We start from the raw sequence: 17,568 nt of genomic DNA on the forward strand, positions 1-17,568 counted from the left end.
TTTTTTACAGAGGCCCAAGAGCCGTTGGAGCGGTTGCAGAGGGAGGAGCTACGCCCGAGCGGTAGGATTAAAACCCGAGCGCGGGGCTTGTTTTTTACAGAGGCCCAAGAGCCGTTGGAGCGGTCGCAGAGGGAGGAGTGGAACCCAAATCTGCAACGTTCCAACGTTCCATTCGCATTTCAAAACGTGGGCTTGAGGAAGCCGCTGATTGGTGGAAGCGGACAAGAGGGAGCAGCTGATTGAGAGTCAGATCCCTGCTGATTGTATTGTAGTGTAGCAGTTGTATTGTATTGTACTTTGTATTGTACTTTGTATTGTATCCTAGGTAAGGGGGGAGAATGAGGTCCAGGGCAGTTTACTGTTCTGGATGTCAGATGTGGGAGGTCAAGGAATCTGATAGCCTTCCAGACTGCGGAGACTTTAAACTAGAACGGTTGGGGGGAGGGACTCAAATAGAGAAAGCTAGTAGACAGTGTGTGAGGCAGGAGGCAGAGAAGGGAAGCACTCAGACCGAGGGGTGTAAAATGAGGGTAGAAGCAATAGGTAGCAAGGTGAAAAGTAAAAGTGGCAGGCAGACAAATCCAGGGCAAAAATCAAAAAGGGCGACTTTTCAACATAATTGTACAAGGGGTAAGAGCGTTGTAAAAACAAGCCTGAAGGCTTTATGTCTCAATGCAAGGAGCATTCGTAATAAGGTGGATGAGTTGAATGTGCAGATAGCTATTAATGATTATGATATAGTTGGGATCACGGAGACATGGCTCCAGGGTGACCAAGGCTGGGAGCTGAACATCCAGGGATATTCAATATTCAGGAGGGATAGACAGAAAGGAAAAGGAGGTGGGGTAGCGTTGCTGGTTAGAGAGGAAATTAATGCAATGGAAAGGAAGGACATTAGCTTGGAGGATGTGGAATCGATATGGGTAGAGCTGCGAAACACTAAGGGGCAGAAAACGCTAGTGGGAGTTGTGTACAGGCCACCTAACAGTAGTAGTGGAGCTGGGGATGGCATCAAACAGGAAATTAGAAATGCGTGCAACAAAGGTAAAACAGTTATAATGGGTGACTTCAATCTACATATAGATTGGGTGAATCAAATTGGCAGGGGTGCTGAGGAAGAGGATTTCTTGGAATGTATGCGGGATAGTTTTCTAAACCAACATGTAGAGGAACCAACGAGAGAGCAGGCTATTCTAGACTGGGTATTGAGTAATGAGGAAGGGTTAGTTAGCAGTTTTGTTGTGCGTGGCCCCTTGGGCAAGAGTGACCATAATATGGTTGAGTTCTTCATTAGGATGGAGAGTGACATTGTTAATTCAGAAACAAGGGTTCTGAACTTAAAGAAAGGTAACTTTGAAGGTATGAGACGTGAATTGGCCAAGATTGACTGGCAATTGATTCTTAAAGGGTTGATGGTGGATATGCAATGGAAGGCATTTAAAGACTGCATGGAGGAACTACAAAAATTGTTCATCCCAGTTTGGCAAAAGAATAAATCGGGGAAGGTAATGCATCCGTGGATAACAAGGGAAATCAGGGATAGTATCAAAACAATAGATAAAGCGTACAAATTAGCCAGAAAAAGCAGCCTACCAGAGGACTGGGAGAAATTCAGTCCAGCAGAGGAGGACAACGGGCTTAATTAGGAAAGGGAAAATAGATTATGAAAGAAAACTGGCAGGGAACATAAAAACTGACTGCAAAAGTTTTTATAGATATGTGAAGAGAAACAGATTAGTTAAAACAAATGTAGGTCCCTTGCAGTCAGAAACAGGTGAATTGATCATGGGGAACAAGGACATGGCAGACCAATTGAATAACTACTTTGATTCCGTCTTCACTAAGGAAGACATAAATAATCTGCCGGAAATAGCAGGGGACCGGGTCAAATGAGATGAAGGAACTGAGTGAAATCCAGGTTAGCCGGGAAGTGGTGTTAGGTAAATTGAATGGATTAAAGGCCGATAAATCCTCAGGGCCGGATAGGCTGCATCCCAGAGTACTTAAGGAAGTAGCCCCAGAAATAGTGCATGCATTAGTGATAATTTTTCAAAACTCTTTAGATTCTGGAGTAGTTCCTTAGGATTGGAGGGTATAGACCTGTTAGTTTGACTTCAGTGCTGGGCAAATTAATGGAAAAGATACTTAGAGATAATATATATAAGCATCTGGATAAACAGGGTCTGATTAGGAACAGTCAACATGGATTTGTGCCTGGAAGGTCATGTTTGACTAATCTTCTTGAATTTTTTGAAGAGGTTACAAGGGAAATTGATGAGGGTAAAGCAGTGGATGTTGTCTATATGGACTTTAGTAAGGCCTTTGACAAGGTTCCTCATGGAAGGTTGGTTAAGAAGGTTAAACTGTTGGGTATAAATGCAGGAATAGCAAGATGGATTCAGCAGTGGCTGAATGGGAGAAGCCAGAGGGTAATGGTGGATGGCTGTTTGTCGGGTTGGAGGCAGGTGACTAGTGGGGTGCCTCAGGGATCTGTGTTGGGTCCTTTGTTGTTTGTCATGTACATCAATGATCTGGATGAAGGGGTGGTAAATTGGATTAGTAAGTATGCAGATGATACCAAGATAGGGGGTGTTGTGGATAATGAAGAGGATTTCCAAAGTCTACAGAGTGATTTAGGCCATTTGGAAAAATGGGCTGAAAGATGGCAGATGGAGTTTAATGCTGATAAATGTGAGGTGTTACACCTTGGCAGGACAAATCAAAATAGGACGTACATGATAAATGGTAGGGAATTGAAGAATACAGTTGAACAGAGGGGTCTGGGAATAACCGTGCATAGTTCCTTGAAGGTGGAATCTCATATAGATAGGGTGGTAAAGAAAGCTTTTGGTATGCTAGCCTTTATAAATCAGAGCATTGAGTATAGAAGCTGGGATGTAATGTTAAAATTGTACAAGGCATTGGTGAGACCAAATCTGGAGTATGGTGTACAATTTTGGTCGCCCAATTATAGGAAGGATGTCAACAAAATAGAGAGAGTACAGAGGAGATTTACTAGAATGTTGCCTGGGTTTCAACAACTAAGTTACATAGATAGGTTGAATAAGTTAGGTCTTTATTCTCTGGAGCGCAGAAGGTTAAGGGGGGACTTGATAGAAGTCTTTAAAATGATGAGAGGGATAGACAGAGTTGATGCGATCAAGCTTTTCCCTTTGAGAATAGGGAAGATTCAAACAAGAGGACATGACTTCAGAATTAAGGGACAGAAGTTTAGGGGTAACATGAGGGGGAACTTCTTTACTCAGAGAGTGGTAGCGGTGTGGAATGAGCTTCCAGTGGAAGTGGTGGCGGCAGGTTCGTTGGTATCATTTAAGAATAAATTGGATAGGCATATGGATGAGAAGGGAATGGAGGGTTATGGTATGTGTGCAGGCAGGTGGGACTAAGGGAAAAAAAATTGTTCGGCACGGACTTGTAGGGCCGAGATGGCCTGTTTCCGTGCTGTAATTGTTATATGGTTATATGGTTATAATGTAACCCCACTTTTTAAAAAGGGAGGGAGAGAGAAAACGGGGAATTACAGACCATTTAGTCTAACATCGGTAGTGGGGAAACAGCTAGAGTCAGTTATTAAAGATGGGATAGCAGCACATTTGGAAAGTGGTGAAATCATTGGACAAAGTCAGCATGGATTTACGAAAGGTAAATCATGTCTGACGAATCTTATACAATTTTTTGAGGATGTAACTAGTAGAGTGGATAAGGGAGAACCAGTGGATGTGTTATATCTGGACTTTCAGAAGGCTTTCGACAAGGTCCCACATAAGAGATTAGTTTACAAACTTAAAGCACACGGCATTGGGGGTTCAGTATTGATGTGGATAGAGACCTGGCTGGCAAACAGGAAGCAAAGAGTAGGAGTAAACGGGTCCTTTTCAGAATGGCAGGCAGTGACTAGTGAAGTACCGCAAGGCTCAGTGCTGGGATCCCAGCTATTTACAATATATATTAATGATTTGGACGAGGGAATTGAATGCACCATCTCCAAGTTTGCGGATGACACGAAGCTGGGGGGCAGTGTTAGCTGTGAGGAGGATGCGAGGAAGCTGCAAGGTGACTTGGATAGGCTGGGTGAGTGGGCAAATGCATGGCAGATGCAGTATAATGTGGATAAATGTGAGGTTATCCACTTTGGTGGCAAAAACTGGAAAGTAGACTATTATCTAAATGGTGGCCGATTAGGAAAAGGGGAGATGCAACGAGACCTGGGTGTCATGGTACACCAGTCATTGAAAGTAGGCGTGCAGGTGCAGCAGGCAGTGAAGAAAGCGAATGGTATGTTAGCATTCATAGCAAAAGGATTTGAGTATAGGAACAGGGAGGTTCTACTGCAGTTGTACAGGGTATTGGTGAGACCACACCTGGAGTATTGTGTACAGTTTTGGTCTCCAAATCTGAGGAAAGACATTCTTGCCATAGAGGGAGTACAGAGAAGGTTCACCAGACTGATTCCTGGGATGTCAGGACTTTCATATGAGGAAAGACTGGATAGACTCAGCTTGTACTCGCTAGAATTTAGAAGATTGGGGGGGGTATCTTATAGAAATGTACAAAATTCTTAAGGGGTTGGATAGGCTAGATGCAGGAAGATTGTTCCCGATGTTGGGGAAGTCCAGGACAAGGGTTCACAGTTTAAGGATAAAGGGGAAATCCTTTAGGACCGATATGAGAAAAATATTTTTCACACAGATAGTGGTAAATCTCTGGAACTCTCTGCCACAGAAGGTAGTTGAGGGCCAATTCATTGGCTATATTTAAGAGGGAGTTAGATGTGGCCCTTGTGGCTAAAGGGATCAGGGGGTATGGAGAAGGCAGGTACAGGATACTGAGTTGGATGATCAGCCATGATCATATTGAATGGCGGTGCAGGCTCGAAGGGCCGAATGGCCTACTCCTACACCTATTTTCTATGTTTCTATGTTTCTATCCTCTTCCACTGTTCAGATTCAGGGTCACCTATCCAGGTTCTCCAGAGATGCTGCTTGACTCACAGAACTACTCCAGCACGTTGTGTCCTTTAGGCATGTACTGAATTTCTTTAGCAGCAGGTAAATTGACTCTTTGTAAGCTGATTAATTAATATATTTTGACTGCCACCATTCAATTTCTAGAAAAATATTCTCACCTCGATCAGTTTATTCAGCTTAACATTGCAGCAACCCATGAGATAATATAAACCTGCAAATTCTGATGGATCGCTTGTCAATTCCAGTTCAGATCTTTCAATTGCCATATCCAAAGCTTCTTGAAAGCTAATCAGGGCTTCCTGCAATGCAAATACAACATTTATTGTATAAAATCAGCATTGATATTTCAATGTTTTGAGCTTAATATCTGAAGAACCATACTGTAATGTAGGAGAATAAATAGAAGAATGTGGGTGGAAAGATTGAGAGGACAAGATAGTCAAGTCAAGTCACTTTTATTTATATAGCACATTTAAAAAACAACTCTCGTTGGCCAAAGTGCTTTATAAGTGCAGAGTGCAGAGATAGTGGAAAGAAGAATAAGAACTACCAAAAATATAAGGGAATTTGGAAACAAAGAATTGCAATGTTGTTAAGCTATCCAAGCAGAATATGAGGTGATGTTCCTCAAGTTTTGTGTGATCTCATTCTGGCAATGGACAGAAACGTCAGTATGGGAATGGAATGTGTAGTTACAATGGCTAGCAACCAGGAAATCTAGTAGGCCTTGGCGGACCAAGCGCAAGTGTTCAGCGAAATGGTTGTCAAGTCTACTCCTAAAATCACTGATGTACAGCAGGCCACATTGGGAACCGTAGATAAGGTTAGAGAAGGTGCATGTGAACCTTTGACTCCCCAGGAAGAACTGCTGTGGTCCCTGAATGGTGATGAGGGATGAGGTATAGGGACAAGGACAGGTGTTACATCCCCTTTGGTAGAGCGGGAAAGTACCTTTTCGGTAAATTTGGGGGGAGGAGGGGAAGAGGGTTGGATGGGAAGGGATGAGTCAACCAAGGAGTTTTTGAAGGGAGCAGTCTCTGCAGAGGGCAAATGACGTGGAGATGGACAGATGTGACTGGTGAGGGGGATCATGTCGGAGGTGACGGAAATGTTGGGGTATGATGTGTTGGATGTGGGGTGAATTTTTTAAGCTCCGCAGCATTATCAAAATGAACAAATTTAAACATAAGAAAAAATGCACGAAAATGTGTTATTGCCCTGAGAAGCTCATTGTATTGAATGACACTGCGTGGGGTAGGAAAACAGATATTTAATTTTAGTTGACACAAGGAACTACAGGTGTTGGAATCTTGAGTAAAAATCACAAAGTGTTGGAGGAAATCAGCAGACAGCAAATCAGAACATGATTAGGTGTCAGGTTTCAGATTGTGACCCTTTTGAAATCCAACCTGCTCAGTTTCTCCAGCACTTTGTGTTTTTTACTTAATTTTATCACTAAATGTAATTGTTAGCCATTATTTGAAGCACTAAACAAAAACGTTCTGCTAATTCAATGGGCTTTTGACAAATAGTCCAAATCTATACCTTGATGTAATCTTTTAAGTTAAATAGCCCAAGTTGACAAAAATATATTTATTTTTATAAGATCACAATGATGACATAGAAAGAACATAAAAGGGATGATTCTCATGTTGTGGGTTAATCAGTATGGTGACCGTCATGTAATATGCAATGCCTACCGAGAAGAAGTCAACATGGGAACTCATAGTTCCCTAACACAGCCAATCACTTTGCTACCTGTGTAGAGTTGACCAAAAGAAAGCAGCTGGTGGGGAAACTCCAGTGACTGTTCACTGATGTAAAAAGCTTTGCCGTCCAAGTCATGAATGAGCTACCTCATTTATTTATGAGCAGTTGCTGAATGTACTCCACCAGAAGACTAGAAACATCTGGCAGCAATAAAAATTAAGGACAGTGGCTACTTTCACAACCAATTCTAATACATACATCGAGAACCGCAGACATCACGTCTTCTAGAAACATGCAGATCTCTGCCACCACATGAAGTAACAATCTGACTGAGGAATTCAATTGCTCATCGGCAGAATATAAATAGAAATCATTTTTTCTCAGAATAAAAGGCAATATTAAACTTCAAACTAACACCTACCATCTTCAGTGAAGGAATTTTGGAGCAGGATGCTATGACGTTATTTCTCACGGCAGCACTGTGGAGCAGCTGCAGAGCTGCTGCCGCACAGAGCCAGAGACCTGGGTTCGATTGGATTGTGGGTGAAGTCTGTGCGGAGTTTGCATGTTCTTCCTGTGACCGTGTGGTTTTTCTATCAAATCCCAAAGACATGCAGGTTTGTAGATTAATTGGCTTCTGTAAATTGCCCTTAGTGTGTAAGATGGGAAAGTGGGATAATATTGAACTAGTGCACGGGAGATAAATGTTTGGCATGGATTTGGTGAACTGAAGAGTCTGCTTTAATACTATATCTCTAAACTCATGCAATGCCATTTCTCAGCTTTGCAGAGTGAAATTCAGTGACTATTATCCAAAGTTCCCTGACCACTGGCCATATACTAACAACAAGGTTTTCATTAGGTATAGGAAAGAACTGCAGATGCTGGTTTAAATCGAAGAAAGACGCAAAATGCTGGAGTAACTTAGCGGGACAGGCAGCATCTCTGGAGAGAAGGAATGGGTGAAGTTTCAGGTCGAGACCCTTCTTCAGAATGATGTCAGGGAATGGGTCGGACAGAGATAAAATATAGACAGAGACAGTAAGACTGGTGGGAGAACTGGGAAGGGGGAGAGGATGGAGAGAGAGGGAAAACAAGGGCTACTTGAAGTTAGAGAAGTCAATGTTCATACCGCTGGGGTGTAAGCTTCCCAAGCGAAATACGAGTTGCTGTTCCTCTAATTTGCACTGGCCTCACTCTGACAGGACAGAAAGGTCAGTGTGGGAATGGGAAGGGTAGTTAACATGTTGAGCAACCGGCAGATCAAGTAGGTTTAGGCGGACTGCGCGGAAGTGTTCAGCGAAACGATCACCGAACCTGCGCTTGATCTCGCTCATATGCAGTAGTTTTCACAATGCTGTTTGTTTTTCTATTTCAATGACAACTCAAATTCTTGCTCGCCACTTCGGTACCCTGCTGCAAAAATTGTGTGTGTTTGCCTACTTATACTAAAACCTAGACCAAATGTCAACTGAATCTTCTATTGACCCCTCTCTGTCATATTAGAACTTGGAAATGCTCGACAATGGATCACTCATGTCATTTCCACTAGTTTTGCACAGAGCCTTGACTGGAATCTGATGGATGTGCCAAAGAAAGATTCAGTACTGAAAATGTTATTCTTCCAGTGTCTGTGGAGAAATTTACTTCTGTCTCAACCACTCCTTGGAGCAATATTTTTGCAGACCAAGATTTAGACGGTTGTTGATGTGAAATCTGTATCCCTCTGTGACCATAAAAACAGGCTGTACCCTTGCAAAAAGTTCAAAATCACAGTTAACATCGTCATCTCAGCAACAGGATACTTCAGGTGGCTCTGCCTGATCTGTGCCTCATTTCTTGGTCTGCTGCTTACTCCACTTTTATTATGAGGTCACTAATAGTAGGTAACGTAGCAGAAATAACTCCCTTACTTTTCCCTCAACACTGAAGATGAGGCAGTGCAAGCATGTGGATTTGTCAACATTGCACATTTCATCAATATTCAGTCTACCCTTATGATAGGATCAGGTTCCCTTCAGAAACCGTAGCTCTTCATGAAATATGAGGGTTACCTCTCCCTTTAAGTTTAGGTTCTATGTTTCGGACCTTGAGGAGAACTCCCTTTGATATCCTTGGACCTCCCCAACTCCTTGATTCTAAACCATTCGAAACTGCCAACGACCTTTCAGGGAGCATACTCCACGTCCACAGAGTTTGGAATTTGGAGAAACAAAACAGCAATGCTGTTGCACTCAGATCAACCATAATTCTTTGGCAACTTCTAATAACAGCACCAAGGCAAAGTGCTACAGAGCTTTAATGCTCCACTTGAGAACAAGTACATTTTAGTTTTTGCGGTTCCAGAAGCACTACTCTTCCAATAGGAACCTGAACATCTAGCTGAACACCCTGTTAGGAATGGGTTCCAGACAGGATAAAGATTTCATTACATTGCACAACCTAGACCCACTTACACAATATTGAAATCTCACAATATACCATGTTAGGAAAAACATTAGAAAATATGTATTACCTGATGCCTTCCAGCTTTCATTTGAGTTTGTCCAAGTAAGGTTAACAATGGGGACGATTTTTCAAGTTCTTTCAGATTATCTATAGCTCTATCATAATTTTTTAAAAAGGATTGTACTGTAGCTTGTTGAGTTGGTGATGAGTCACGGGCTGTGCCTGCGAGTTAGAGATGAAACAAGATTTATTAGTGTAAGAATTTATGACTTTAATATCATAATTTTTTGTGGAACTTATTAGTTAGAGCTTTGTTCTACTGAATATTATAACTAACACACACACACACACACACACACACACACACACACAGGTTATGATAGTTTTTATATTTTACTTTTGTAAATGTAAAACTATGAATAATTTGAGAAAATAATTTATGGTATTAATTTGTTTCAAATTGTACAACTTTGTTTTAGAATAAAACAAGGATGATCATTTTTAATTAATCTGCCAGTTTGGATAAAGTGTTTTCTGGTTATACAATACTCAGTTTATCACCTGATGATATTAGTAGACAGCAAAAGTGAATTGGGAGTAAACCAGGCAATCCACGTGATTACCCACGTATCGGATAGGTTGAATTGCTCCATTAATTATTTACAATGAAAATTTATGATTTGTGCAAGTAATAAAAATATTGTAAGGAACTCTGAATGAATAAGTATATATATATACGTTTTTTTTTTTAAATGGAGCAATAAAATAGATCAATGTTCATTCTAGATTTTGCATCCTAAACCCATGGTCATTTACATAAAGAATTGATTACATCATTTAAATGAAGGGGATCACCCATACCCCGACTGAACATGAATCAGGGTCACAAAGCTAAAAGCCTAGGGCATGAGGAATTCATCTTCCACCATATTATAGCAAATTAAATTTGGCCTATCTATCAGAAGGTAAAAGTTTAAGAAAGCTAGAAGAATTATGTATTCATTGTATCATATAAATGAAGGAGATCGCTTGCACCCAGACTCAACATGATTCAGGCCCAGGTGGCTAGAAATTTTAGTGCACCCATTTGGGCATGTTAGATGGGGGCATGTTAGATGGACCTGTTGAAATTTTCCATTATGCCAAAAGCCCATAGCTTTGGGCATGATGCACTTCTGGACATTGAACACGGGACCTGCTTCCTCTTTACTGCGGCAACGCTTGTTGGGGGGGTCAGGCCCAATCATCAGAGGGGACTTGAAGGCTGGAGTAACATCAGAGGAGGTACGTTGGGCTACTGGGATAGGCATCACAGCTGAGTTGGGTGTAGACTGATCAAAGGATATTTGATTATGATTGAGCAGCGTGAGGTGGGTGAGGAGGTGGGAGCACAGAATGGTTCCAGAACATTGGTAAATTATTCAAAGCATTCAAAATTGACGAGGTGCATGTTGCCCAAGCACTGCAGAAAAATAGACCATGTGTAACAACAGGCACTCCCAGGATAATGTGGTTCAAGTTTTATAGCAGAATTTTAGAGGAATGACAACATCCTTTTTGCCTAAGGTATAAAAATCACAAGAAAATAATAAAAAGCAGGAGATCTGGTCCTTTGACCCTGCTCCACCATTCGTCAAGATCATGGGTAATCTTCAACTTTAGCACCACTTTCTAGCAGCATCTCTGTACCTAATTGCATGAACATTGAATTCTCCAATTTTAGGTAACTATACTATCCACAAACAAGCCCATTTTTTCCTTTTCCCCTTTCCTTCTCTCTTCCCTCTTCCCTGACCCAGTTGAACTCGTACCCATTCTCCCTTCCCTTCCACCTATAGTCCTTCTTCTTGCTTCACAATTTTCACCTGTTCTATCCTTATTAATCTTTGGCATTTGTCCAATCATCTGCCTATCAAAAACTCCCTTTCACCTATATCACTAGCCAGGATTTGTTCTGATCCCTCTCTTCCACTACAATTATTTTGAAGAAGGGGCCGGACCTGAAACATCACCAATCCATGTTCTCCGGAGATGCTGCCTGACCTGCTGAATTAATCCAGCACTTTGTGTCTTTTTGTTTGGTAAATTAGCATCTGAAAACAGCATGGGGATCTGCCTAGGATGCATGTTCCTTGATTCTCTTAATGTTCAGAAATCAATCAAAATCTGTCCTGAATTAATACAACTGAGTCTCCATCAAGCATCCGGGTAGGAAATTCCAAATCTTCTGAGTGAAGAGATTTCTCATCTGTAAAGAGATCAGACTCACACAGGTTGAAGCACAAGCATCTTTATTGTTCAGGTCATTATCTACTAAGCAGATCATCACACAATCACACTGCTACTCTAACTGGTAGACAGTGGGTAGGATCTTACACTATGAATGTTATAATTAGGCGGGGTTATAATTACTAAGCATTCTAATTGGCTCACATGCTATAGCCAATCTACATCATCTCAGTCCTATATAGTTCACACCATTATTCTCAAACTTTGCACCAGGTCATAGACTCCTCTCTATATCTTGTCTGTTGAATTGTGTACGTTGCAATAAAATCTCCTTCAACTTTTGTAAATTCTCGAGAATACCAGTCAAGTCTGCTCAACCCCTCCTAAAATAGAAAACCTACCATCCTTGGAGGCATTCTACTGAGTTTGTTGCACGCTTTTGTGGTAAATACATCCTTTCTTAGTTAAGGAGACCAAAACTGCAAAATATAATCCAGGTGTGGTTTCTCAGAGGCACTATACAATTGCAAGAAGATTTGCTAATCAAACCCTCTTGTAATAAGGGCAAATATTTCACTTTCTTCAGAGGGATGGGAGCTGAGGGGCGAAGTGATAGAAGAATATCTAATTATGAGAGACAAAGATAGGACTGGCAGCTAGAACCCTTTTCCCCCCAGGGTAGAAATGTCAAATACAAGAGGGCATAACTTTAAGGTGAGAGGGGCAAAGTTTAATGTAGGGTAGTTTTTTTTCACATAAAGAGTGATGGCTGCCTGGAATGTGCTGCCAGAGGTGGTGGTGGTCAGATACAATAGTGGCATTTAAGAGGCTTTTAGATAGGCACATGGATCTGCGTGGAGTGGAGGGATATGGATCATGTGAGGAGCTTAGTTTAATATTAGGCATCATGTTGGTCACGGACATTGTGGGCTGAAGTCTGATTCCTGTGCTGTACTGCTCTATGATTCATTCCTCGAGCCTGCTGCTCTTTCTGGAAAATGTATTAGGTAGAAGTCTGATTATCCTACATCACATTATTTGGTATCTGACTCATCAAGGCTTTGTTTCCACATTCAAATGGGTCTTGTCTTCATCAAAGGCCCCTTGAAAACAAAATTCTGAACTTTATATTCTTTCTCATACCCCAACAAAAGATCCTAAAATGCTTTTCTCTATTTGGCTTCTTAATATCTCGATCTAGAAAAGCATTTTGTATTCTTTCCATTAATTCGTCTTCCACCTTGGTATAACAAATTTGATTTGTCCAATCTATCAGCAGGTTAAAGACTATCAAATTTTAATAATTTTAAATAATCTAAAATTGTATAATTACTGTGTTACTCAGTACATGCACCAATAATTTCCTGATTTATAGTACTACATCCAATATTATCTTTGCTATTCCTTCGGTTGACCCAAATTAATTCTGAATTTTACATAATGATTTGCCAAGCCAAGATAATTTCTCACTGCAGTGATCTTCTCCCTTTTTGTGTCCTATACTTCACAACTTTGCCTATTTTTCCTAAATGTCAGATTTTAAATCAATCTAAAAATGGTATTTGTCATGTTTAATACTGGGAAGGGTCTACTCTTAATTGCAAAACATTGGAAAAAAACTGCATAATGTGATTGAATTGATAAGAATAGGTCATCAATTCACATCCACTTAATTAAATTATATTATTCAAACTTCAGATAACTGAACAATTTAAACTTTCTGTCAACTGGTCCCATCACAAAATCTTGGCTTGTGATGAACTAATCATGCCCAAATATACAAAGTTTATTTTATCTAAATATATGTAAATGAATTTTGAAAACATGAAAACAGGATCATTGTATGAAAATGTACCTTGATTGATTTCAGCAGCATATTGGATATAGAAGCTTGCAAGATCAAGTTTTTTCATTTGGAGTAGATATTGACCTCTTGAATACAAAATGAATAAATGCATTGAATTATGAAATAAAACTGAACTGAATCATTAGAATTATAAACAAATATTGCCCTACAATTTCAGTAGAATTTCTGGACTATCAATAAAAAATATCACTTTGTTGCCAATTAGGTGTAGCATTAGATTAAAAGAGTTGTAATGCTTGAAAAACAGCAGTAAGCCAAGGAAGTGGAAGAGTTTAAGAAACCAAAAATAGATGACTAAAAAACTGAATAGAGAAGTAAGTCGAAAGAGAGTTAACAAGCAGTTGATAGATGTATTCAAATTTGTAAGAGCCTCCACAAGTATACCGAAAGAAGGTAAGCATGGGACTTTTATCAGCTAATTTAGGGGGATAAACTGACATAAATCCATGGAAAAATGCTTGTATGACAAAAAAATTGAAGGAACCGGTAGAAGTAATAGGCAGGATTACGGGGGGAAAAAATCGATTTGAGACATTTTTTTCGGGATGCTACCAGGAAAGTGAATGGAGGACGAGTAAATAATTTTCTGCATTTTGTGAAATCTTCCATGAAAGAGTAAAAAAAGAGCCTATTACACCAAATAAGGATTCACAAGGTTAGGGTTAATATAAACACACTAGACTGGACATAAGGAAAGGATTGGTTCATGGGCTAAAATTGAATTAATGGGCTATCTTCATGATACTTGGCTTTTAGCAGAGTGACACAAGCATCAGTCCCAACTACTATTAATACACTTTTCAAAAATAACCAATTGCTAGGATCTAAGACTGCCGTTAGTACAACAATAATGGAAATATGAAGTGATCTACTTCTTTAGGTTGGCCTTTCTTTCCCAGTCAGACTAACTGCCCTCAAGCAGGATTGGGAATAGGACTCGCCTGGTCCTGCAGCCTGCTTTAGAGTACTTCCTACCCAACTGAAACAACAGCTCGACAATTGGTCTGACATTTCAGGCTGAAAGAATGTCCACAGAACCTGCACCAGTTAAACCTGGCGTTAGTTAGTGAACCAATTGAAATAGTGACATTCACAAATAACTATGACAATAAAATCTTTGATATCTTCTGGTGGGATGGGAAAGGATGGGCTTTACTGGATGAAAAGCCATTTCATCAGTGGAGTTTTCCCTTTGCACTGGGAGAGTCATGTGCTACTCTGGGCTATGCCCTGCAGGGAAGACAAGGCTAGTTCCCACATTGAGTTTCCCCAGCAGATCATTTGAGATTAAAGCCTAAACCATAAGGAACAGCATGGTCCACTAGTCAACCATTAGTAGTTCAGTTACTTTCACCCAGGGACAATGAGTATTTCACATCGTGGCGATGCGAGACCTGCTCAAAGTTCTCACTTTAGGAGTAAAGATTGAAGGCAGGGACTCTGTAGCCAAAGAGCATGGCTTCCAGCCCCAATTATATGCCCAGTCAAATCTGTTCTACCATTGCTAATAAGGAGAACATTGTGCTGTTTCAAATTCAATTATTTTAAGATTATTGTCATAGTTATGAGTGCAGGAACAATTTTAACAAGCTAATAAATTCTTTATTTTCTATAATGTTTGTTTGAAGGTAAGAGAATGGAAACATATCCCTACATATGAAGCAAATCCTGTCAAAATATTATTCTCCCTTGTGGGTATTGTGTCATGGATCAAATATCCATGTTGCAAATCAAAGTTCGTAGCAAGAAGCCTGGGAAACATATCTGTAGATATGATTATGTCAAGGCATTATGAAGAGGATGAAGCAAAATAATATTTTATTCTCACCTTATCAGGTATAGGTTTTGTGTTTGAGGTTGGAGATGGATGGCACATGTTATATCTTTCAAAGCTTTTCCAAGATTATGTACCTATCATAAATATATTCAATCATAAAATATTTAATTGGTCATTTTAGTTCCTTCAAAACTTTGTTAAACAAACACAGCTATTTTGATTCTTAACAACAGTTTAATCCACAAAATATACAGAAGGTGAGGTCTGTAGTCTGGACACATGAAAATTGACCACCACATTTTCAATGGCCGGATCAATCCCAGGCCGTTTCTAAAGCCTCTGGGTGCAGCTTTCGCATCCCCTCCCTGTTCACTCCTTATATACTTGGGGCAAATTACAGAGGCCAATTAACCTAGAAACCTAGTGTTCAAGAAGGAACTGCAGATGCTGGAAAATCGAAGGTACACAAAAATGCTGGAGAAACTCAGCGGGTGCAGCAGCATCTATGGAGCGAAGGAGATAGGTAACGTTTCGGGCCGAAACCCTTCTTCAGAAACCCTAGAAACCTACATGTCTTTGGGATATGTGGGAAACTGGGGTGCCCGGAGGAAACCCACACGGTCACAGGGAGAATGTGCAAACTACATACAGATATTGAGGAAGTGCAGCCTAGGTTCACGAGATTGATCACTGGGATGGTGGGACTGTCATATGAGGAAAGATTGAAAAGACTAGGCTTGTATTCACTGGAGTTTAGAAGGATGAGGGGGAATCTTATAGAAACATATAAAATTATAAAAGGACTGGACAAGTAGATGCAGGAAAAATGGTCCCAATGTTGGGTGAGTCCAGAATCAGGGGCCACAGTCTTAGAATAAAGGGGAGGCCATTTAAGACTGAGGTGAGAAAAAACTTTTTCACCCAGAGAGTTGTGAATTTGTGGAATTCCCTGCCACAGAGGGCAGTGGAGGCCAAATCACTGGATGGATTTAAGAGAGAGTTAGATAGAGCTCTAGGGGTTCGTGAAATCAAGGGATACGGGGAGAAGGCAGGCACGGGTTATTGATTGGGGACGATCCGCTATGATCACAATGAATGGCTGGCTCGAAGGGCCGAATGGCCTCCTCGCACCTATTTTCTATGTTTCTATCGCCTGAGGTCAGGATTGAACCCGGGTCTCTGGCATTGTGAGGCAGAAGCTCTATTGGCTGCGCCTCAGTGCCCCCTTCATGTGGACAATTCTCACAAGTGTATGGATACACTTCAAAATGTACAATGGTAGTAGGTGTAAAATCACCACTCAATGGTCATACTTCGTGTAATCTTGACTTCGATCGTGAATTCCAGTTATCCAGAAAAAAGTGATTGCCTGTCCACTGCCATCTGCAATTCACTCCACCTGAACAAAGGGACATTTCCTATGTGTGGTACACAAAAAAGCTGGAAAAACTCAGCGGGTGCAGCAGCATCTATGGAGCGAAGGAAATGGGCAACGTTTCGGGCCGAAACCCTTCTTCAGACTTCAGCACCCGCTGAGTTTCTCCAGCTTTTTTGTGTACCTTCGATTTTCCAGCATCTGCAGTTCCTTCTTGAACACTTTCCTATGTGTGGTCCTGTTTTCTTAGATTTTCACCAGCAAGCAATTTGCTATTTTTTAAAATACCCTATCTAAAGGAATTAGATGTTGCCTTCTCATTCGGCAGCCGTGAAGTGAATCTATGAAATGTTCTGCTTCAATGTGGCGTGTTCAATATAAAAGAACAGGTGGTGAACCATTGTAGGAATTGACCTTTGTGCGATAATTTGTCATGGGGACAATATGCTAGCTATTCTTCATGCACCAATGAACATTTGTTATATTAAATACTTCCACCTGATCTCTCATTGGCCATTGACACAATTAATGATTTTACAATGCCTCATCTGAAAATATCTTGAAATTATACCCTCTAACAGAATTCACAACATAACCATATATTTAATCTCGACCCTGGTCACATGTTCCAGACTTGTTGCTCTCAAAAATATCTGATGGCAATGAATTAAAATGTCTTTAATTTTTTTTACTATGTCCTGGTAGGAGATGCACCTATAATCTGTGCTGCAGGTTGTCTCAACAAAATCTCATCCTTTTTCTGATTCTATAACCAGCAATAATATCGCCTGACTCACCTTACATATTGCAGTGCTATTCTCTTCAATATATTTCACCAGGACTTCAATAATAACATTGAGCCAGGTACATTTCCACGATTCATATAGAGAAATTAGCTGAGTTTACTTGTATCTTGAGTTCACTGACACCTGCCATGTACATGTGACAACAAAAGACCTTTGAAACCTTTGATGGTATTAAAGCAAATTAATGTGGATAGCTCCTCAGGGCATGACTAAATACATCCTCGGACCTTGTGAAAAGCTAGGGAGGAAAATGTGGAGGCCCTTGAAGATATATTCGCAACATCATGAACCATAAGTGAAGGTCTGGAAGACTGAGGAGTGGCTAATTTTATACCATTATTTAAAAAGTGTAGCAAGGTCAAGCCAGG

General features: G+C 40.5%; 1 protein-coding gene across 2 annotated transcripts in view; it reads right to left on the reverse strand.

Annotated features, from left to right (window-relative positions):
* The window catches only part of LOC116976976, a 78,458-nt gene that overhangs the window by 41,204 nt on the left and 19,686 nt on the right, over window positions 1-17,568 (reverse strand). Inside the window, exons 9-12 of one of the 2 annotated variants that reach the window (XM_033027126.1) lie at window positions 15,071-15,153; window positions 13,231-13,307; window positions 9,214-9,362; window positions 5,147-5,287 (exon numbers count right to left, since the gene is read on the reverse strand). In XM_033027126.1, coding sequence (XP_032883017.1) covers window positions 5,147-5,287; window positions 9,214-9,362; window positions 13,231-13,307; window positions 15,071-15,153 — 450 coding nt within the window. Of the gene's footprint in view, window positions 1-5,146; window positions 5,288-9,213; window positions 9,369-13,230; window positions 13,308-15,070; window positions 15,154-17,568 lie in introns of both variants that reach the window. The other variant, XM_033027125.1, reaches the window with a different exon arrangement.

Source organism: Amblyraja radiata, chromosome 9 (assembly GCF_010909765.2).
Source record: "Amblyraja radiata isolate CabotCenter1 chromosome 9, sAmbRad1.1.pri, whole genome shotgun sequence".
NCBI classification, from domain to species: domain Eukaryota; kingdom Metazoa; phylum Chordata; class Chondrichthyes; order Rajiformes; family Rajidae; genus Amblyraja; species Amblyraja radiata.